Source organism: Lithobates pipiens, unplaced genomic scaffold (assembly GCF_037356315.1).
Source record: "Lithobates pipiens isolate NorthernLeopardFrog02 unplaced genomic scaffold, aLitPip1_a1.2 Scaffold_1, whole genome shotgun sequence".
NCBI lineage: Eukaryota > Metazoa > Chordata > Amphibia > Anura > Ranidae > Lithobates > Lithobates pipiens.
Genome location: NW_027507685.1, coordinates 43274439 through 43299030, shown reverse-complemented (window position 1 = coordinate 43299030; position 24592 = coordinate 43274439). Strand labels below are relative to the sequence as shown.

General features: G+C 42.4%; 1 protein-coding gene across 1 annotated transcript in view; it reads left to right on the top strand.

Annotated features, from left to right (window-relative positions):
• Window positions 1-24386, top strand: part of LOC143991804 (transmembrane 9 superfamily member 2-like) — a 106961-nt gene extending 82575 nt beyond the window's left edge. Inside the window, exons 16-17 of the mRNA XM_077490412.1 lie at window positions 2098-2269; window positions 22120-24386. Of these exons, the coding sequence (XP_077346538.1) occupies window positions 2098-2269; window positions 22120-22187 (240 nt within the window). The 3' untranslated portion in view covers window positions 22188-24386. The remainder of the gene's footprint in view (window positions 1-2097; window positions 2270-22119) is intronic.
• Window positions 24387-24592: the final 206 nt, after the last annotated feature.

Below are 24592 nucleotides of genomic sequence, written 5' to 3'. Positions count from 1 at the left end.
CTTGATTTGGGCACCCACCTTAAGTAACAGCATAGAGAGGTGTCCGCCTCAGTCTTCCTTCTCACAGTTGACTGATTGATTGGATTCTGGTCAATGGAGTACGTTGTTTTCAAAGGAGAACTGTTGTATTTTATGGTTTCACATTAAAGCGGTTCTGCACACACTTTTCAATGTTAATGCCATTGTTTTTAATATCCTTTAAATAGTGCTCAATGCTCATTTTATTTTTAATTATTTTTCTCCTACCTTTAGTTATCTGCTGGGGTTTGTGGTCCTACTAATCTTTCCCTGCGGCTATGGGCGGGGTTTCTGCGGATATCAGCATAATTTACGCTGATCTTCGCACTGTCTCCTGGGGTCTCCTGGGATCTCGTGTAATTCATCCCGGTGCGCCTAGCCCAAGCGAAATCTCGCGTGAACGGGGGGCGGTAACTTACTAAGGATTACGCCGCTCGTAGCTGTAGCCACTGAGCATGCGCGGGAACCAGCAAGGAATGCTGGTTCCTCCAAATCGAGGGAGAGAGGAAGTGATTGCTTGTGGGCTTCAAACGCCCACAAGCAAGATGACATCAGCCGAAAAAAGGACATGGATAACGGGCATCGTCACGTTACTACTAAGTAAGGATGTTATTAACACATTAAGACATCATTTTTAAACATTCCAAAAAAATGTAATCGTCCGTGCAGAACCGCTTTAATACAAATCTTTATTGCTCAAATGAGTCATGGATAAATAAAGAAATTCAGAAAAAAGTTCAGAAAGAAAATGAAAAGATTAACACTGTACACCCCTCCCCCCGATCCCCATTACCTTCATGGGTGATGACTAGTCAGTGCCCACACAACCTGTGTAGAATTTTGGGGATTTTAAATCCCCACTCTTCTCCCTCTTCTCTGTGCAGTGCTTCTGGGATGTATCAGAGAGATTCTTATGTGGTTGCTCTGATCTATCCAAAAAGCGCTGCAGAGGGAGATAATCGAGGATTTCAGATCCTCGGACAGCTGCATTGGCTATATGGGCACTTGACATCTCTGCACCCACAGAGTTAAAGTGGATGTAAACCCACTCTCATCCTTTCTGAACTACTGCAATATTGGTTATCTAGAAGGATATACATGCCTCCTGCATGCATACTTATCTGTCAAATGTCTCCCCTCTGTCTGCTATGAGACCCGAAAAACTGCAGATTTTGGGTGGGTCCGTTTTCTGTAGGAGGGTCTGTTTTCCAGGGCTCAGTGAGTAAAGTCGTGATGTCAGTAGCCTCTCCGCCCACCTCTACACTCCCCTTATCAACATGCATTTTCTCCTGTGTATTTCTTACACTGAACTTCTGCTATGATCTCTAACATTCAGTCAAAACCCAGAAAAGTCCCCACATGGCTTCAGCATGCCAAATCTTGCTGAGGTGTGGAACAGCCAATCCTTGCAGAGCAGCGATAGTGCACGAGATATGTAAATCACCTGTCACTCACAGTAAGGGGGGGGTAAAGTTTTTCTCTGTTTGTCAAGATTTATCTCACTGAACAATACAAGAGCTGGATTAACTCTTTATGGCAAGACTGGGCTCAATTGATATGAAATCTTATACTCTACATTATGACATATAAAAAAAAAAAAACAAGTACAACAGAGACCGGGGTATGGGGAGGTAGTACAGTGTTCACATTTAATTTTTTCTGAAAAGGTAAATTAACCCTTTAAAAAAAAAATCATGTAGTTTACTTGCAATAAACCTACAGACAGTACTTATAAAGGAAACTGACCTCTGGGAGCTGTTCCCAAAAAAGCAGACCGAGGGCAAAAGGCTAGTCACCAGTATATCCTATGGTCTCTCTGCAGCATATCTTTCCCTCCATTACTGACAATACCATACATTGTTCTGCACTGTGTCTCTTTGCAAAGAGAACAGTGAGCAACACAGTGCTGAATATTCAGGGTATTGTTTAGGCACAATTTTAACATTTCTAAATGTTTCCTATAACAGCCAATCTCTACTTTAAGTTCAGGTCCACTTTTATAGCTCTTTCATAAGAGGCCATACATAAGTTGTTTGATATATTTTGTATGAATTTTTCCAATGTCCTTTTTCCTTTTAGGATTACCATTGGTGGTGGAGGTCCTTCCTAACAAGCGGATTCACTGCCGTTTACCTTTTTATCTATGCGGTTCATTATTTCTTCTCTAAGCTTCAAATCACAGGAACTGCAAGCACCATTTTGTACTTTGGATACACGACGATCATGGTTTTAATTTTTTTCCTGTTTACGGGTAGGTAGTAATTATAGACAATTCTCAGAAACATGTTTTGTTTTATACAAGTTTCCTGTTTGTTAAATGAGAGGATGTGCAAGAGACAGTCAAGTTGTATCTGTCTACTTAACATATGAAGGCTTGGATATTTAAACCAAAGGGTGCAGTGCTCTAAAATTTAGCAACCAATTGCAGCTCATCTTTGGCTGATTGTGCACAAATCGCACTGTTTTACAAACAAGCATGCAAGATAATGGCACTGCAACCCGATCATGCAATCAGGGTCGGCAAGAATACTTATTTCCACTTACCGTGCCTGACTTACGGTTTCCACCTCGCAATACAAGAGTACTTCCATGTATGTAAAGTTGGCAACCAGGTGAGGATAATAAATGTCTCTCTTTCGTTCAAGGATTACACATGTTTCAAACAGAGCTAACCCTGTTTCCCCCACTTGTACCGCATGGTGAGGGTGCTTTTAAAGTGGTTGTAAAGCCTAAACATTTTTTTTACTTTAATGCATTACTTGCATTAAGGTAAACAAATTTTAGGTTTTCAGCATCCCCCCACCCCCCATTTTACTTAACTGAGCCCTCATTCGATTCAGTGTCCACATCTGCAGCTCTTTTCACCCCTCACTTCCGGGTCTCGCTGGCTTTGCTGGGGCACCGGGAGCCATTGGCTCAGAGTGCTGTCAATCAAAGCCAGTGACGAGGGAGCGGGGGGCAAGTCCCGCTGTCGGCGTTAATGCCACTTCCCATGGGGGCACTGGACAGAGTGAAGGGGCCAGGAGCGCTGGCAGGGAACCCAAAAAGAGTAGGATCGTGGCCGCTCTGTGCAATTCCATTGCACAGAGTAGGTAAGTATAGACATGTTGTGTTTTTAAATGTACATTTACAATCACTTTTATGTCTACCTGTCACAAAACAAATTGGGCTGTCACTGCAATCCTCCCTTTTGAAAATGGTAATTTGCTTCGCCCTTCCTTTGAACTCAATAAGGCTTTACTGGAGACTCACACTTATGATGGTGTGTACTGGATAGAATAAAGCCCCAATGACCTGAGGGCCTGTCTACATCATATTATTCTTAAAGTATATACAATGCAAATTAAAAAAAACAAAAAACATAATGTAAATAATAATAGAACAAGGAACCATAGCCAGAATAGTTGAAGGGATAACTTCTGTGTTTGTTTTATAAATCTTTATATAGATGGCCTGGACTTTCTTAACCTGATCTTGGCACCAATCTGTTACCATTTTTTCTCTGAGCCATAGAAAATCATGATTCTTTTTCTAGTATTTCTTTCTTGCTTTGCCATTAGGCATTACTAATTAGCCAGCAGTGTTTGTCTTTCCATTTTTTCCTCTATGGGGAGTACAGGTGGATGAAGAGTGACTCATGTTTCTCTGAAAGTTCATTCTCTGTAAAGTGATAAATTTGTCATCTGATTGGTCTTGGTAATCCATTTTAAAAAATGTGTGTTGCTTTTAGAAAAGACTTACAGAGAATTCACTTAAATCTATCGTAAAAGTTGATCTAAAGCTAAAAAAAAATTTGTGTTTTGGATAGAATGGCAAAGGAATAGAATCTCTGTCAGGATTATGTTGCAGTCTGTATTCCCATTAGGGAAAATTACTCCGTTTGTGCTGAGGACCACTGTCACTAGGACTTAAATTAAGGTAAAACCCAACATTTTAAGTTGTTGCTAGAGCAAAAATAAAGGGGACTAGGATATTTTTTTAATTTTGAAGGGTCTTTGGTACAGTTCAGTATGATTGAAGAAGCCTCTACCCTTCGGACCACTGATGGCAAAGCGGGGGAAACAAGGCTTTCAATCTTTTTACTGTTCTATACAAAATCTAAAACTGTTTGGCTGTACTTTAAGTCTAACAAGAATGAATTTATCGTACATCACGGGACATAGAGCCATAGTAGTACTATGTTGGTTATAAGCCACCTTCAGGTGATGGACACTGGCACGCCCTAAGACAAAAAATGTACTCCCTCCCACTAGGAGTACCTCAGATTTTTCTCCAGTGTCTAAGGTGTTGGTCGCATGTAAAGATGTGTTGAGCTCCACTGGCGCAATCCCTGCTGGGGCTAGCCATGCTACCGGATCTATTCAAAGTGTCTTTTTAGGCCGAATTGAATGGTACCCAGGCCTCGAATCCGAAGAAGCAAGGTTTTGTCTGTAAACACTTCTCTTCTTAGAGAGCTGAACCCCGGGATCCAGTATTTTAGGTAGTAAGGGCACAAAGTGTTACTGGCAGAGGTGCTATTACAGGTCCAGGATTGTGGGTTTCCGCAAGGATCCCCAGCTCCTGAAGGTGTAACGGAACCCACCGTGAAGGGTGAAGATTGGGTTTGTTGGTTTACCACAGAAAACCCTGTGGCGGGAAAGGTAAGTGGATTTTTTCTTAGAAATTTTCTTCTAAATGTTTCCTTTAAAAATCAGTAAAGGCTGTCATGCCTATGTGTCACCACTGGGGGCTGTATTGAGCACTCACTGCCTCATGCTCAGAGAGCACTTTGTGTCTGGAGAGCTGGGATGCTTCTTCCTCAAGCAGACAAGACCTCCAGTGAGCTTGGGGGGGGTCTTCTCCCCTCCCGACCCCCCCGTGCTGATTGTCTTCCCCTCGTCTTAGGGGAGAGCGCTGTAAGATTAAAAAAAAAAAAAACTGTCACGAACGGCTCGCGCCCCCCCCCCCCCCCCGCACTATTCTGTTTCATCCCGTGGATCCATAGGACCTGGCGCCCGTTGCTCACGCTGGAAAAGGTCTTGGTGCAGTGTTGGCGTCCTCCAGCGTCCAACACGAGGAGGCATGGTTTAACCACTTTCAGACCGGACCATTTTGCTGGTAAATGACCAGAGGTCTTTTTACACTTTGGCACTGCGCTGCTTTAACTGGTAATTGCGCGGTCATGCAATGTTGTACCCAAACAAAATTTGCGTCCTTTTCTTCCCACAAATAGAGCTTTCTTTTGATGGTATTTGATTGCCTCTGCGATTTTTATTTTTTGCGATATAAACGTAAAAAGACCGCAAATTTTGAAAAAAAATGATATTTTCTACTTTTTGTTATTAGAAAAATCCAATAAACTCAATTTTAGTCATACATTTAGGCCAAAATGTATTCAGCCACATGTCTTTGGTAAAAAAAAAGTCAATAATTGTATATTTATTGGTTTGCGCAAAAGTTGTCACATCTACAAACTAAGGTACGTTTTCTGGAATTTACGCAGCTTTTAGTTTACGACTGCCTATCTCATTTCTTGAGGTGCTAAAATGGCAGGGCAGTACAAAACCCCCCCAAATGACCCCATTTTGGAAAGTAGACCCCCTAAGGAAATTGATAAGAGGCATGTTGAGCCCATTGAATATTTTATTTTTTTGCCTCAAGCGATTGAATAATGACAAAAAAAAAAATTTTTTTTTTTTTTACACAAAGTTGTCACTAAATGATATATTGCTCACACATGCTATGGGCGTATGTGAAATGACACCCCAAAATAAATTCTGCTGCTTCTCCTGAGTATGGGGATACCACATATGTGGGACTTTTTGGGAGCCTAGCCGCGTACGGGGCCCCGAAAACCAAGCACCGCCTTCAGGCTTTCTAAGGGCGTAAATTTTTGAGTTCACTTCTCACTACCTATTACAGTTTTGAAGGCCATAAAATGCCAAGATGGCACAAAACCCCCACAAATGACCCCATTTTAGAAAGTAGACACCCCAAGCTATTTGCTGAGAGGCATGTTGAGTTCATGGAATATTTTATATTTTGCCACAAGTTGCGGGAATATTACAAACTTTTTTTTTTTTTTTTTTTTTTTTTTTAACAAAGTTGTCACTAAATGATATATTGCTCATGCATGCCATGGGCATATGTGAAATGACACCCCAAAATAAATTCTGCTGCTTCTCCTGAGTACGGGGATACCACATATGTGGGACTTTTTGGGAGCCTAGCCGCGTACGGGGCCCCGAAAACCAAGCACCGCCTTCAGGCTTTCTAAGGGCGTAAATTTTTGAGTTCACTTCTCACTACCTATTACAGTTTTGAAGGCCATAAAATGCCAAGATGGCACAAAACCCCCACAAATGACCCCATTTTAGAAAGTAGACACCCCAAGCTATTTGCTGAGAGGCATGTTGAGTTCATGGAATATTTTATATTTTGCCACAAGTTGCGGGAATATTACAAACTTTTTTTTTTTTTTTTTTTTTTTTTTTAACAAAGTTGTCACTAAATGATATATTGCTCATGCATGCCATGGGCATATGTGAAATGACACCCCAAAATAAATTCTGCTGCTTCTCCTGAGTACGGGGATACCACATATGTGGGACTTTTTGGGAGCCTAGCCGCGTACGGGGCCCCGAAAACCAAGCACCGCCTTCAGGCTTTCTAAGGGCGTAAATTTTTGAGTTCACTTCTCACTACCTATTACAGTTTTGAAGGCCATAAAATGCCAAGATGGCACAAAACCCCCACAAATGACCCCATTTTAGAAAGTAGACACCCCAAGCTATTTGCTGAGAGGCATGTTGAGTCCATGGAATATTTTATATTTTGCCACAAGTTGCGGGAAAATTACAAACTTTTTTTTTTTTTTTTTTTTTTTCACAAAGTTGTCACTAAATGATATATTGCTCACGCATGCCATGGGCATATGTGAAATGACACCCCAAAATAAATTCTGCTGCTTCTCCTGAGTATGGGGATACCACATATGTGGGACTTTTTGGGAGCCTAGCCGCGTACGGGGCCCCGAAAACCAAGCACCGCCTTCAGGCTTTCTAAGGGCGTTACAGTTTTGAAGGCCATAAAATGCCAAGATGGCACAAACCCCCCCCAAATGACCCCATTTTGGAAAGTAGACACCCCTAAATTTAGGGGTACACTAGTGAGACTAGGTAATAAATGGCGAGTGCCCTGAAACTATAAAAAAATAACTAACCAACCAGCGTCACCTGTAACAGTTATATGGTGATCACTGGTGAAAGGGTTAACTAGGGGGCAATTAGGGGGCTTTATGCGGTAGTATATGGGGGTCCCTGGCGCTATAAAAAGCTGCAGCGAACCTAAATACCTACCTGCCTAACTAGCGTCACCTGTGACACTAATACAGCGATCAGAAAAACGATCGCTTATTAGGCTGGGTTCACACTGGAGCGATGCGGGAACGCCACGAATGTGCGGCGGGTTCCCGCATCGCATGCCTCCCGGCGGCAGTTCACACTGCCCTATGCGAACTGCTGGGAGTGTCAGTGAAATGTTACTGACACCCCCAGATCAGTTCGCATATCGCAGTGCGATCTGCAAACTCGGATCGCATGGTGTGAACACCCATGCGATCCGATTCTGCTGCGGGCCAAAAAAAGGGTCCCGTGCGAATTTGCGGCGGGTGCGGCGAATGGCTGAACTCGAATCGCACAGAGATCGGATGTGATTTGCACTGCAGTGCGGTGCGAATCACATCCGTTCTCATAAACCGCTGCAATGTGAACCCAGCCTTAGTGACACTGGCGACGGGGGGTGATCACGGGGTTAAACCTTTATTGGGGGGGTTAGGGGGGTACCTTAGAACTAAAGGGGGCTAACCCTAACTGCCCTAACAGTTATTAGTCACAAATGACACCCGCCGGGTGATCAGGGGGTTAAACCTTTATTAGGTAATAAATGGCGGGTGCCCTGAAACTATAAAAAAATAACTAACCAACCAGCGTCACCTGTAACAGTTATATGGTGATCACTGGTGAAAGGGTTAACTAGGGGGCAATCAGGGGGCTTTATGCGGTAGTATATGGGGGTCCCTGGCGCTATAAAAAGCTGCGGCGAACCTAAATACCTACCTGCCTAACTAGCGTCACCTGTGACACTAATACGGCGATCAGAAAAATGATCGCTTATTAGGCTGGGTTCACACTGGAGCGATGCGGGAACGCCGCGAATCCGCGGCGGGTTCCCGCATCGCATGCCTCCCGGCGGCAGTTCACACTGCCCTATGCGAACTGCTGGGAGTGTCAGTGAAATGTTACTGACACCCCCAGATCAGTTCGCATATCGCAGTGCGATCTGCAAACTCGGATCGCATGGTGTGAACACCCATGCGATCCGATTCTGCTGCGGGCCAAAAAAAGGGTCCCGTGCGAATTTGCGGCGGGTGTGGCGGGTGCGGCGGGTGCGGCGAATGGCTGAACTCGAATCGCACAGAGATCGGATGTGATTTGCACTGCAGTGCGGTGCGAATCACATTCGTTCTCATAAACCGCTGCAATGTGAACCCAGCCTTAGTGACACTGGCGACGGGGGGTGATCACGGGGTTAAACCTTTATTGGGGGGGTTAGGGGGGTACATTAGAACTAAAGGGGGCTAACTCTAACTGCCCTAACAGTCATTACAGTCACAAATGACACCAATGCAAAAAAAAAAAAAAAAAATGACATTGGTGTCACTGTGACTGGGGGGCAGGGGTAATTGGGGGGGTGATCGGGGGGTAAAGGGGGGGTGTGAGTGTGCCTGGCATGTTCTACTGTGTGTGTGAGTGTTGGTGCAACTTACTGATCCGCTCTCCTCCGTGTCGGAACGAAAAATACCGACACGGAGGAGAGAATACATCACTTCCTCTCCTGTGTTTACATTACAGGAGAGGAAGTGATGTCACCGGGGATTTCTATTCGTCGGGAGCGATCGCGAGGGGGTGGCCATGAATGAATGGCCGTCCCCTCGTCCGGGATCGCTCCCGTACGAATACCGACCGCCGCAGGCACCGGGCGGGGGCCCGATCGGGCCCCCGACCCGCGGGAGGCAAGGGACGTACATGTATGTCCTTATGCCTGCCCGTGCCATTGTACCGACGTACATCGGCGTGCGGCGGTCGGCAACTGGTTAAAAGGCAACATTTGTGTTGTTGCAGGCTGTGGAGGGACACAAGAGCAAAGGTGGCATTAAGAGGTTTGGTGAACACAGCCATTTCCTTTGACACATTTTTTTTCTCAGTAACAGTTTTATTTATAAATTTTGACAGGTGCACATATAATGCAATACATGGTTACTGGAACTGGAAGGCAATATCCTTTGTATACATCATAGTCTGTTTTACTATCTTTCTGATCTTGCGGTATCTGATATACAGGCGGCAGTAAACTCTCATCTTATACTATTATAACTTTGCAGTTGCATGAGAAATAGCAGCAACTAAATATAGTAACTTATTGAAATAGAGGTAGGAGTCACTAGGGGGACTGATAGTGGAAGGAGAGGAAAGAGAGAGGGGGAAGAGGAGGGCTAAAAGTCATCGGGTTGGCTCAATTACCTGATCAGGGTGGATCCTTCTGGCGGTGCCACAGCTCCCAGACCTCATCATGGGCTTCCAGTCTGTCCTGTATTCTGGCGGTCATTTTCTCCATCAATTCAACATCTTTGATCCTAGCATATAGGGCCTCAGGTGAGGGAGGGGAGCGGCATTTCCAATTCAATGCCACCAGACAGCGGGCTGCTGTGAGAATATGTCAGGTCAGTTTCTTATAGGGGACGGGGATTTTCAATGGTGATAGACCCAGTAGGAAAAATTTTGGGGTGGTGGGGACCGACCTCACGAAGTCAGGTCAGCAACTGCTGGACTGAGTTCCAGAAAGGGATGATCTGTGGGCAGCTCCAGTAGATATGTCGGAGGGTTCCTCTAGCCCCCAGGCAGCGCCAACAGCGGTCAGAGCTAGTAGGATAAATGGCATGGAGTACATCTGGGGTCATATACCAGAAGTATAGGATTTTATATGTATTTTCCTTATAGAGTGTGCAGAGCGAGCTTTTTGCCACCTGAGACCAGATCACCCTCCATTGTTCCATGGGTATCTCCTCGCAAACAGACTTTTCCTATCTAATCATATAGGCGTTTCTTTGACACATTTTACTATTGCATCAGGCTAGACATTAATAGCAGCAGCAGAGCTGGACTATCAATCAAGCAGTGACTGCATTCCTTCTGTTAGTACCTCTGCTTTGTGCATCGGGCTATGAGCGGAAGGGGGGGGTAAAGAAATTTCAAAGGGCTCTAGAAGGTCTATTGTCACACGACAGTCTAGATCCATCTCAAAAAAGATGGCATCCTCCTCTGAGAGTTATGTGGCCGGTCAGAGTAAGCCATTAGGAGGGGCTGGTGTTGCAGCTGCTCTTGACACTGCAGCCCCTGTATATATCACTGAGGAGGTTTTTTTCTTCTACCATTTTAAGTTCAGAGCAAAAGATTGATGCTTTAATCGCGTCCCAGAGTGGACCTAAGCGTAGCAGATCCCCGTCCACTGCTCAGGACCCTCATGCTGAGGAACAACTGGGGAGAACAACGGTTTGGCTATTGAGCCCCACATTCTAAAAGATCATGGGCTGTCAGCTTCAGTAGTTTACATTGGTTAATGCTAGGAAGCCGGCCTCCAGGGTCATATACTATAGAGTCTGGAAGGCATATGTCTCCTGGTGTGAATCCAAGGGTTGGCACTCCAGGAAATGTCATAGGTAGGATCAATTAAATTCCTACAAATGGGATTAGAAATTAAGCTGGCCCTGAGTACTATCAAAGGCCAGGTATCTGGTTTATTGGTGTTTTTTCAACGACCACTTCTCACTCTTTGGTTCGTAACTTTAGTCAGGGGGTAACGCAGATTAATCCTCCAGTTAAGACACCTTGGAGACTTAAATTTAGTCCTGTTGGCATTACAAAATCAGCCTTTTGAGCCTATACGGGGGGATATTCCCTTAGTCCTCTTGACAAGGAAAATCATTTTTTTGGTTGCCATATCCTCTGCTAGAAGAGTATCTGAGTTGGAGGCTCTTTTCTGTAAAGAGCCATATTTGATTATTCATAAGGATAAGATGGTATTGCAGCCTCATCCTAAATTTCTACCAAAGGTAGTGTCAGGTTTTCATTTAAACCAGGATATTGTTCTGCCTTCATTTTTTCCAGAACCTCGTTCTGTGGAAGAGAGGTCACTACATTCTCGCAACACAGATATTTTGTTTGTATTGCCAGACTATCCTAAAAGTGGACAGGCAGCATCAAAGTCTACTATTTCGAAATGGATTTGTCAAGTGATTGTTCAGGCTTATGGTTTAAAGAGGAAAATTCCTCCTTTTCATATTAAAGCGCATTCCACCAGGGCTGTTAGTGCTTCTTGGGCATTGCATCACCAGGCTACCATGGCTCAGATCTGCAAGGCCACACCTTGGTCTTCAGTCCATATATTTACCAGGTTCTACCAAATAGATGTAAAAGATCAGGAGGATATCGCCTTTGGGTGCAGTGTACTGCAGGCTGCAGTATAAGTCCTCTTATCTCTTGGTGCCTTACTTTTGTTGTCTCCTTCCCTTCAGTTGCTATTGCTATGGGACACCCCACATAGTAACTACTATGGCTCTGTGTCCCGTGATGTACCATAAGAAAATAGGATTTTTATAACGGCTTACCTGTAAAATCTTTTTTCTTTCAAGTACATCACGGGACACAGACGTCCCGTCCTTCTTTGGTATACACGTGTATTGCTTTGCTACAAAACTGAGGTACTCCCAGTAGTGGGAGGGGTTATATAGGGAGTGCACTTTTTGTCTTAGTGTGGGCCAGTGTCCATCACCTGAAGGTGGCCTATAACCCACATAGTAACTAATATGGCTCTGTGTCCTGTGATGTACTTTAAAGGTAAGTTGTAAAAGCTAAAAATCCTATTTCAGTTTTGGACAGAGGATAATGAGCTCATTCACCCACTGGTTTCCTGTTGTTTCTTGTGGGCTCTGTTACTGAGACTTGTCCATCCTAAGCTGTGGTTGTCCAGCTGCCATGGCTGCTATGAGATGATGCTTTTTATCTTTCCTCTGGGGCTCACCCTGCTACTTTTAAAATGGGATATTCTGTTGTATAACATTCCAGATAGTGCATCTAGTGTAGAGGTCGACCGATATGGGTTTTTCTCTGGCCGATGCCGATATTTAGAAATCATGGCGGCCGATAGCCGATATATGATGCCGATATGTTAGGCCGATTTTATTTTATTTATTTATTTTTAATCCCCCTTGATCTAACACACCTTTCCCACTTGGGCGTTTTTTAAGGCGCTTTTGGGCTAAAAATAGCGCCTGTAAAGTGCCTGCAAAATGGCTCCCCTGCAGTCTGTGTGAAAGACAGAGTGCTTTCACACTGAGGCGATGCGCTGGCAGGATCTTAAAAAAAAAAGTCCTGCAAGCAGCACGTTTGGAGTGGTGTATACCGCTCCTCCACCACTCCTGCCCATTGATATGAATGGGCACCACTGCCGAAGCGCATGCGGTGCTTCATGGGCGCATTTAAACTCTTCCTTGGCCGCTAGCTGGGTTATATGTGCCCCACTAGCAGCCAAATAGCACCGCTAAAATGATGGTAAAGAGCCGCTAAAACTTGCGTTTTACCATCAACGCCTGCCCGCTCCAGTGTGAAAGCAGCCTTCATAAGGGATACAGAAAATTTCTTACACTTAAACATTTATTAAACAAAACAAACCTCCAATCAGTTTACTTGTATGTATGATCTAGATTTAAAAAAAAAAAAAAAAAACTATATATTAAATAAAAACGGGTAGTCAAAACTTTTGGACAAAAAAAAAAAAAAAATGGGCTAACTTTACTGTTTTTATTTTATTTTTATTTTTTAAATGGTGTATTTTTTTCCCAAAAAAATGCATTTGAAAGACCTCTGTGCAAATGCCGTGTGACATAAAATATTGCAACAACCGCTATTTTATTCCCTAGGATCTCTGCTAAAAAAATATATATAATTTTTGGGGGGTCTAAGTGATTTTCTGGCAGAAAATACAGGATTTTTACTTGTAAGCAACAAGTGTCAGAAAAGATTTAGGCCCCTTTCACACTGACGTTCCGTTCAGGCCCGCCTGTCAGTTTTTCAGGCGGACCTGAACGGATGCTCCATAGAGCTCTATGGAGCGTCGGATGTCAGCGGTGACATGTCCGCTGACATCCGACCCGCTCCGATCCGAAAAAGTGTGACGGAGGAAAAAGCTATTTTTCCATCCGTCTGCGGATCGGATCGGGTGACGACGGGCACTGCGGTCCGTCGTCATCCGATCTCCCATAGGGGAGAGCGGCGCTGTGACAGGTCCGTCCCTGCGCAGTGTGCAGAGACGGAGCTGTCATCTCCCTGCTCAGCGGGGATCGGCGGAGTGATCCCCGCTGAGCAAACGGACATCCACGGGGCGGATCGGAACTGATCCGCCCCGTGTGAAAGGACCCTTAGTCTTTAAATGGTTAAACTGAGAACTTCTACACACTGAGATGATTTCATTCATTCAAGTGTAAACATTGTATCATTTAGTTCTTTTCTTGGCAGTCTGCCCAGAGAGGAGGAAAGTGTTGCTATGACGACTCAGGCAACTCACACTGACTTCTTACAGTAGAATCGGCTTTTTATCAGCACAATCGGCCGATGCCGATTATTTAAAAAACGGCAAATATCGGCCGATGTATCGGCCGGCCGATATATCGGTCGACCTCTAATCTAGTGTGTGATTTCTCCTATCGTAGTCTGCTGAAATATGTTGTACTGAGCGGTACGTGTACTTGTGACCGCTGTGAAAATCGTTGTAGAAAAGCCGCAGGGTTCACATGTATGCGGAGTGTGGGGCTCCTGAGTATATATAAAAAAAACATAAAAAAAACAAAAAACTTCTGTGTTTGGGAATTCCCAAAGTGTGGAAGCTTCAAAGTGTTATGGGTGGGAAGAAACTTCCAACTCAGTGTCCAGGTCTTGCAAGAGACCAGGAGGCTGTGTGTCCAGGTGCATACAGCCCTTCTAATGATCGGTTTGGGCTAGTCTTCAAAGATAACAGAAAAAACTGCCACAGCTCTAATCTCAATAACTCCGCAAGGAATCCCATGAATAGATAAACTGTCCTGACTTGACTAGCAGAATACTGTCCTATCTGGAGACAGGATATCACTGGCAACTGCACAACATGAAGATGCATAATGAACTGACCAGACCTGCACTCACCGGAGAGCCTTCCAGGAGTTCCAATATCTGACCTAAATTTACCAGGAATAGTTGTTAGCAGAAACCATCTTTCCAATTGAAGTCAACATTTAGCAGAGGCGAGAGAGATCCATTCTCTTAAAGTGGATGTAAACCCTCATGTATATCAAGTGAAGTGAACAGCCTAAGATTATACACAGGGATGAAACATCTCCCTACATACATTTTACATGTATATCTGTCTAAGGATTTTATATACTGTTTACAAAGTGCACATCGTGTTAGGAGATTTTCTTTTCCTGTTCAACACTGCAGTGAAGCCTGGGCATACAGTCAAGACAGCTGATTGGAGGAAAGGCACACCCCCCTCCTCGTAGGTAGAGACTTTCTGTTTGTTGAATAGTTCAGGGCTCTGCTAATCTATTTATAACATCCTCCCCAACACAAAACTCAGGCTGCTTTTATCTCCTGTGTCTGAGAACTTGTCAGGAGTTATTCGCGGAGCATGAGACCGCTACGAGACATGGTGCTTTGACGAGAGATAACAAAACATGGTAGATATATGTGCCCGGCTCAGATTTTATTAATTGGGTTTACATCCATTATAAGGACAACAAGCATAACTGAACAGGTTTGAGGTGTCTAAGGAGCTGGCATTCAGTTTCTACGTGCCTTGTGTTCATTTCTCCTGTAGGTTGCCTAATTATAATCCTATATGTCTTTTAATAGACCACATAGAAAACAGAGTATCCGCCTTTCCTAGTTTCCTCTTTTGCAAAGTGTTATTTGATCTACAGCCACAGGTACACTTTACTGTGGCCACATCAGATAACCCATAGCGACTCCTTGTAAAACATCTGTTCTCTACATCGCATTTCTGTATAAACTTACTGCAGTAAAGGAATAATGTTTACAGTCAATCTAGATTGTTATAAGTGCTAAAGTTCAGGATGCACTTCTGAAATCACTTAACCGATCTACCCACATTTCGGTAATAAGGAATTTCTATAATTGTCTCCAGCTCTGTTTGAAACACTGGCAGAAAAAGCACTAAATTAGTGCAGCTTAAGGTTGGATCTGTCTAAACATACATTAGGCAAGAGAAAACATACACCAACAGACAACTGCCTCGCTGTGTCTTCATGCCAGATTGGAATGAATTAATCTACATTTTTCCATGAAGTGGGCTTCCTTGAACGCAAATACAGTCAGCGTTTTTTTTTTTTTTTTTTTTTTTTTTTTTTTTTTACAGCAGCCTGCTACAAATACAGAATTGGCTGTTCATGCACATATTTACTATGCTTCTAAAAGGGGCCTAGTAGTCAAAGCAACAAAACTGCCTTGCCTGCTTGTAGATAAACACCCTTCTGTATAAACACTATCGCTGATGCTGGGCAAGAAAAAGAGAATCACTCCATTGTTGTCAGTGACAATCTATAAAAGAATAGAGAAACTGCAGGATTTCCCTTTTTGAGAATATTCTTTTAGCAAACAAGTCAAACAACTTGAATTGAGCAGAAACAATCTCTATAATGCTTTCTTCTTTTTTTCTTTTTTTTAACACAATTTAGTAAATACATTGCCAGGGGCAGACTGACAACTCATGGGGCCCCCGGCAATAGGAGATTATGGGGCCCCCAGGCCATCCGACATTATGGGGCCACACAGTATACACAAACACACAGTATACAAACACACAGTATACACAGACATGTTTCTATTGGCTGAGAAGGTACTGGAGAGTTGGGGCAGCTATAATCTCAGGATTTTTAGACCAAAAGGATGTCGGTAAGGGACATTTCAGAGACAGATGTAAAATAAAAACACTGATTTTTACATATTTTCCCTGGTTTTACTGAGGCTGGCAACCCTGATGGGGCCCCCTAGTGGCACGGGGCCCTCAGGCAATGCCCGAGTGGCCCAATGGTCAGTCCGCCCCTGTACATTGCTGATCTGAACACAAAAAAAGCTATTTTAAAATGTATTAACAACTATCTAAGGCCCCTTTCGCATGGGTGGTGTATGTTTAGTCTGGGCAGGGGAACCTTAGATTGGTTCTGGCTTGGATCAGAACGGTATGGATGTCATAATTGTGTCTATTATGAATTTCTCCTCCATAAAAAAAAAAAAAATTAACCCATGTGATTGATTTAAGTGGGCTTGCCTATATCCATCTGCCTCTGGTCCAGTCAGTGGGCCCATACATAGACTTTTTCCATGTTTGAAAGACCTGAATGAACCCAGAGGTGAGGGTAATGCAAGTCCACTTACATCTACCTACCCATGGTAGATGTATAGCAATTTGTTTTGCTGCCTGTTTTTTTAACTGACAATTGCACAATCGTGCGACGCTGTACCCAAACAAAATTTACCTCCTTTTTTTCCCCCACAAATAGAGCTTTCTTTTGGTGGTGTTTTTTTTTTTTTACTTTTAGCTATAATATCCAAATAAAAAATATCTTCATTAGTTTAGGCCAATATGTATTCTTCTACCTATTTTTATAATAATAAGCGTACATTGATTGATTTGTGCAAAAATTATAGAGTCTACAAAATAAATGATAGATTTATGGCATTTCTACTAGAAAAGCTTTTTTATTTTTTTTTACTAGTAATGGCAATGATCAGTGATATTATTATTTTTTTTTATTATTTTTTTTAGCAGGACTGCGACATGGTGGTGGACACATTGGACACTTTTGACAAATTTTTTAGGACCACTGACATTTATACAGTGATCAGTGCTATTAAATGTACTGATTACTGTATAAATGACACTGGCAGAGAAGGGGTTAACACTAATGAAGATTGAGGGGTTAAATGTGTTCCCTGGGAGGTGTTTCTAATGTGTGACTGGAGGGGGAGAGAGATTGCTGTTCCTGATCACTAGGAACAGACTCTCTACTCCCCTGTCAGAACCAGGATCTTTTTGTTTACATTGACATTGTGGCCACTGGACATGCGCATTGGCTCCCCCGCTGTGCGGTGTGTGCGCCTGCTATAGCTTTTAAAAGAGCCGACGTACACCTATGGTGATTTGCGGGAACACGCCGGCTGGTCAGCAAGTGGTTAAAGTGTCAGCTGGAGGTCCACTAATTGCATATCGCTGGTATAGAGCCTAGGGGGCAAGCTGCACATGCTCAATTCAGTGTGTATTTTTTTTTTTTGAGAGGGTGCATGTGATCAGCACAGGGCCAATCAGCACTGTGTAGGATAGAGGGTCAGGGTCGTGCAGCCACATAGAAGAATCGGGGGAGAATGACAACTCCTACAAGCTTTAACCAGTGCTTGGACAGCTACTGATAGAAGTTACAAGACTGCTATATACTGCTGATGAGAAAAGGTATTTAGCAGTTTAGATTTACTAAAATAATTGCATTTCTATGTATTGTGGGAGACCAGGTATAGTGAATGCATGGTCCTGGGCATTAATGAGCTTTCCATTCCCATTCGAAGATGCTCATTTCTTTAACCCCCTTGCTGCCCATGTAACATATGGGCAGAGGTGACGAGGGTGGGCGCCCCAAACACTGCACTTGTGTCCATGAATGACCAAGGTTTCTGTGCTGTGACTGTCAAAGACCCTTAAAGATCCAGTTAAAGGGATGCTGGGGGCGGGAAGGTGTTAAGAATCCTACTAAAAAAAATTGGAAGCAATTTCTTGGTAAGTTTAAGCCTTGGTGGGATCTACCCTTCGTCTCATGTCCTTTTTTTTTTTTGCCAATTAAGGGAGACAGGTATTCAGATTCTGTCAGGTTATACTTCTGCCTACAGGAGGAGTGGACAATGGCAAGCAGAAAAATTGTAAGCCAGTCCCCAGTATAGCCCTTCCTCTACCCATGATGCTTCAGTTATTTTGCTAGTCATAGGAGGATTTAAATCTTTTCCTCCAACTCTGCTGAAAAATGTCTCTGGTCTCTACCATATTGGCATTTTCTCAGCCTGTTTTTTTAGTGCTGTACCTGGACCCTGCTGGACTTGGACATGCATGGAGAGCCTTGATTGTGTCCTTCGGGCACTGGGCTTTCTCCATTTATGGCAATTTTCAATCTGAGTGTACTGATAGAAACTAGAAAAAAAAAATAGTGTAGTGCTGCCAAAGTATTGTACTAATCAAATTTGTGCAAATTTATCAAGACATCAAAATATAATCTAAATGATTTGTAACTATAACATTGACTGAAAAAATGGTAATTGTAGCAAAATGGTATATTGTGCACGTAAACGCCAAATTTTATTCCCAACAAAACACAGTGTCTTTGTGCTTTCAAAACCGCAATTCAGTGCTTTTATGTGTAGACTTTTGTAAGCACAACTCCAGTTCTGTACATCAAATGTTTATTCACAGCAATGTTCCACCTCTGTGTGTGGCTGTGCCCTCGCCTTTAATTATGGACCCATAAATTAATTTAGGTTAGATGCGCCTTCCCCTTACTTAACCCTTTAATGTTCTGCTCCACCATTTGGTAGAGCACATTTTGAGTCATGCTAACTCAAATAAAAATGTGGACTTTATTAAGGGATTAAATGGGGACTGTCTTCCAAATTGGGTACATTAAGGGGACGAGCTCCTCACTGGTTAATTGGATAAGCTCAAAACAGATAAAGGATCACCATGGTGCAATAATCTCAATTTCCAGAATGTTATAAAAAAATTAAATAGCACTTGCATATTTAACAGAAACAAACTTGCTTGTTAAAAAGACACAGGGATACCGCAAATAGTGTCTGTGCGGTACACTTCCCGTTTACGTGATAATACCAAGCTCTGCCTGACGTGTTGCGCCACTCATCACGTGACTTTATCGGGGGCATCTGTGCCCAATCTAAATGTACATTGGAATGCTCCCTGTTAGGAGGAAATTTATGAAACTGTGGACTAATCCCACTGGTGATAAACTGCCATATCAGGAACACTACTAGCCAGGTGAAAGATGTACTTATCTGTTAAAGATTTTACTGACCGAACATTAGAATCTCTCCAAGTTCTAGTTTGTACTGGCTGGTTCTCACCTTCATTGTATGTGGGCAGTGACCCTTAAGTGATTCTAAAGTTTTTTTACCTTAATGCATTACAACCCCCAAACACTTACGTGAGTCCTTTCAGCGATCCAGCGCTGTCCCTCTCCTCTCTCCCCCAGCTCTTCTCCCTTCACTTCCTGGTCAGCAGGACAGGACAGGCAGCAACAGGAGTTATAGGCTCTTGCTGCTGTCAGGAGGGAGCAGGTGGCATGGCTGAGCAGTGCTTGGTGTGTCTATAGAGGTGCACAGCCTGGCTCTGTAGCACACCCGCACAGATGCACCTGCAGGAAGGAAGAGTGGACAGTGCGGGGGGGGGGGGGGGGATTCCAGTGGCAGAGGTAAGGAGACAGTTCTGTGCAATACCCCTTTATTATTTTAATTTTAAAATAATATTAATATATGTTAGGCCATGTTAGACTAAGATCTCTTCTCCACTAGTTTTAATGTGCAGATGGAACAAATGTCTGGAGCCTTATGCTTCAGTTTCAATGGTTTGCTACAAGCCTCTAAACTTTTGAATCAAGGATGAGTCTGAAGGCTGTACAGATATGCAGGATACCCTGGATGTGTCATCAGCATCCCAGAAGTGCAAACAAATAGCATCTGACTCTGTTGACCTTCGATAGACATATTTTTGGCCCTGCACTGGACACCATCTTAGGAGCTCTAGGGAGAGGTCAGCTGAACGACATCTCACATACTTTGGCAGTCTGGGCCTGACTCCTGCTCAACCTGTAGGGCTTGGACTCCACTAACCCATCTGAAAAGCCTTCTGCATGAAGGCATGTCCCCATTTCTTGAAATGCAGGGTTGATTTTGCATTTTGGTGGGTCCTTAAATGGTTTACCTCTCTGGCATTCAGGTTCAGGGATTACCTTTTTTAACCCACAGGCTAATCCTTTTTTCACTGCACCTTCCTTAGTCTTCCTAGGTTTCTTCCACCCACTACTTAACCCCTTTCCTTCAGTCCATCAGCCTATCAATTCAAATTCTGACAGTCTGGTAGCATCTGGGCTACACACAACCTCAGTCCCACTTAGGTGATTTTTGCTATGCTGCTTATTCCTTAGTTTGATTGCTTTTGGACGGTGTCTGAATTTCTCAATGGACAAAAAGAGGGGGATTTTTGTAATTGATATGGTCCATTTGGGGAAATAATTGAGGGATACAGGTCCACCCAAACAGTGTTTTTGTTCATGCTCCTAGTGCTTCTTCACCACAAATCTGAGGCATGCTGGTTAGTGGAAGTACTGGGGCTGGCTTACAATCTTTTTGTTTACCAGGGTCAAATCCTTCTGTAGGCGGCACTATAAACTAAGTATCCGAATTCCTGTGTCCCTCAATTAACTCCAAGATTTAGATTTTCCAGCAAGTACAAAAATACAATTTTATGAACTGCAGCGCTGAAGGCTATCCAAGTAAGGTTTTGGGCAACCCTTCCTCTGAGTCGTCATCAGGGCACCATGGCTTTAAATTTGGTCAACAGGGCAAGCATGTAAGAGAAGGCCTTCATAGAGGGGCTGTGTGTTTGGTTCTTCTCCACTACTGCATGTAGGTCCACCTCCACCAGTTCTGTCAAAGGTGGAGCGTTGTATGATGGCTTTTGTTAAAATTTGGGAAGCTTGTATATCTGACACTTGGATTTGAGCATTAGTTCCTAGAGGCTACAAAATAGTCACGTCTCTGTCCTCCACCTTTGTTTTTTTGCGTACCTCTTTCCGTGTCTCTGTAATGTTAAAATTGTCTCTCTCCTGGACATTGCATCACAGATTTACCAATTTTACTAAAACTGGAGTGCAAAATCTGGTGCAGCTCTGCTTAGAACCCAATCAGCTTCCAGTTTTGTTTGTCAAAGCTTAATTGAACAAGCTTAAGTTAGAAGCTGACTGGCTACTATGCACAACTGCACCAGATTTTTTATTCTCCAGTTTTAGAAAATCAACCCCAGGGAGTTCTTAGTAACCATCAACCTAAAGGATGTATATCTACACATTCCTATGTTTTTGGGTCATCCATGATTTCTTTGTTTTGTGGTGGGTGACATTTATTGTCGGTCTGGCCCTTCACTTTGACCTCGTCTCCGTTTTAAAGGTTCGCAAAAGTGCCTGCATAAGTTATGAGACTTCTGCATCTCCGATGTATTCTGGTAATATGATAATGGACAATCTGCTTCTATTGGGGTGTATTTTTTTTACTTAATCCCCAATTGGTCAATCACACTTGGGAACTTAAACTAGCAAATGGATCTTGAACAATGCAAAATTGTCTCCGATTCCATCACATTGCTTAGACTACTTGGATCTACTTCAGACCAAGATGTTTTGGCCACTGTGGAAGATGACAAAGCTTTACAGTCAGGTTTGACAATTTTGATCTTCTTAATGCGTCGGCTCTCTCTGAGGTATTACACTTGGGCTGGTACTAGGACAGACGATGTCCACCTTGCTCAGTTCCTCTCCAACATCGTGCAGCAGATCATCATCACTTTGTAGAACAATTCCAGTCTGTCCCTGGGCAGGGTGATTTGGTTACATCCTCAGTACAAGATGTCAGTATCTTGGTGGCTTCCACACAGAGAACAAGTGACCTTTATTTTTTTATTTTTATTTATTTATTTTTATTTTTTTTTATTTTTTACAGCATGCTGGAAAAGCACAGGCTTTTGTAGCCGCTTATTACAGAGATTATAAGGATGAATTTACATGTTTGAGTATAAGTTTGAGTAGAAAATTGTATGGAAAAACTCCTACAGAATTGTACTTCTTTTAGGTCATGTGGAAAGATATTTGTTTTTGCCTGTTCACATATTTAACTTTTTATTTTCCAGGTACTATTGGATTCTTTGCATGCTACTGGTTTGTCAGGAAGATCTACAGTGTTGTAAAGGTGGATTAACCAAGACGACAGCAGCGGTTTAGGTGCATTTCACAGCAAATGCCTGGATATGAAGATACTACCTTGTACAGACTTGAAATGGATGTTGGGATGACACACAGTGATGACTGTCTCCAGAGATTTAGCACCTTGGGATATTGTGTTTACAGCATTCCATCGAGTAATTTTTAAAAACCCATTTGTAAACTATTGTAAATACTCAAGTGTAAGTTTCAGGATGATGTTGAACAGTTTTTATTTAGCAATCCCCGGGTACACTTGTTAACTTTGCCCAGGACCAGTGATCATGATGTTATTTGATATCCCATTATGCTTTAAGGCAGTGTACATTTTTGCTGCTGTGCCTTCCAAATAATATTCATGAGAGGTTTACTTGTACAAATGTTAAGCTATTCGTCCATCTATACTGCATTCTATGTACAACTTGTCTTTTTTTTTAATTTAATATGATGTGTACATTTTTATGGCTTATGTTTTAACACTTGGATGTTGGTGTACTAGATTCTCAGTTTAAGGTTGTTCATTCTTGAAAAATCTCCTCTTTGTAAATGCTCTTGTAACTGTTCTATAAAAGGCACCCTTTTTATCATTGCTGGGAGCATAATTATATTACAGCTAAAAAAAACACTTAAAGGTATGCCATATTTAAAATTAAATCTTGTGATGCATAAAAGTGCACATTTATCTGCTCGGCCCTTGAGGTTTTTTTTTTTCTTTCATGAATTGTAGTGTGCCTGTCTGCCATTCTATTCTGTTTTTTTTTCTTTGGTGATCTGAGAACTCCTTATTGTGGTGCAATAGAGGATTCCTAAACACACCCACTATAGGCTATTTGTTGCTTAAAACATTTGTAAAGCTTGATGGAGAAAAAACTCCCAGCCACTATCATATCCAATTCTTCCTTGAAAATCTGAACATAATTTCTGATACCAGCAGTAGGTCGAGAGGAAGTTAACCAGCATGATATACTGTGATAAATTTAAGGATAGCATTAGCATCTCACAGATTGTAATCCCTTGTGGCCTGCCAATGCCATTGCATTTTTTTAAAGAGAATAGGCTGGAAACAAACAAGTAAATGTAAACCTGAGCTAGCAAATATTCTGTGCAGGTTGGATTTCAGAATGTTTAACCAAAATTTGAGATGCATTTTGCCCTTTGGCAATGTAGATCTGTGGGCTGAAAGGTTTTCCCCCATTTTTGAGCAGTTTTATTCGAGTAAGAATTTAGAAATTTTGTCTTGATAAAATAGTGATGCAGCTGCTGAAGAATCTTGTTGCTTGAGCCAGAACACCATTAGTACTAGAGCCTGCACCCCCGTTGCTGTTATCTATGAAAGTTGACCTCAAAAGTAAACTTCACAAATTTGGGGATTTTAGATTAAGCATATGCCATGTTTACCTGCAGAGAAAAAGAAAATGGCATATTGAAGCCATCAGTAGATCCAGATGCATAAAAGCTGAATTTATATATGAATATAAACTTTTTCTGTGAAAACTGATATTGACCCTACCCCTCTAACCTCATAAGCCTCCCTATTGGTTACTGAGGGTACCCCTGCCATGGGGTTTAAGGACCATTAGAAGGGTGGAAGGATGAGAAGAGAAGCTCAAAGTTATAATGGAAACAATGGGATTTACAGATAATTCTTACTATCTATATCCCATTTTGATATGCAAAGAGTTCACTTTTTTTTAAAGGTAATGCTAAACTATTTACAAAGCCCACATTTGTGAAAGGTTAACGTTTTTACTATGACTTATGAATTAGATATTGTATCATGGCTTTCCTAAAGCGAAATGTTCTGGAGTCAGGAGTTGTCTATCCTATTTTTTGTCCATGTTAAGCAGTTTAGAAGTTTGTATGTGTGTCTTTTTGATGCATCAATGAGAAGGCATTTCACCTCTGTAATAAAATGTTACTTTCAGGTTCTCTTGTAAAGATATGTATGTATTGGATTCCAGGTTTTCTAGAAATGACAGGCCAAAATACATGACATGTATTTCCAGCCTTGCCTATGTCTTGTCTTGTGCAATAAATGTTCTGAGACCAACAATTTCTTTTGCTCATATTGAAATGAGATTATGGCTGTTAAGATGGCTGGTACATAAAGATAATGTAACCTAGAGCTGCACGATTCTGGCTAAAATGAAAATCCCATTTTTTTTCCCTTAGAATAAAGATCACGATTTTCTCACGATTCTCGTGGCGTAATATCATCTTTGACATTATACAAAAAAATTGGGCCAACTTTACTGTTTTTTTTTTTTTTTTTTTTTTTTATTATTAATTAAAGAGGGATTTCTCTGTAAAAAAAAATATTAAAAGTCAGCAGCTACAAATACTACAGCTGCTGACTTTTAATAAATGGACACTCACCTGTCCCAGGATCCAGCGATGTCGGCA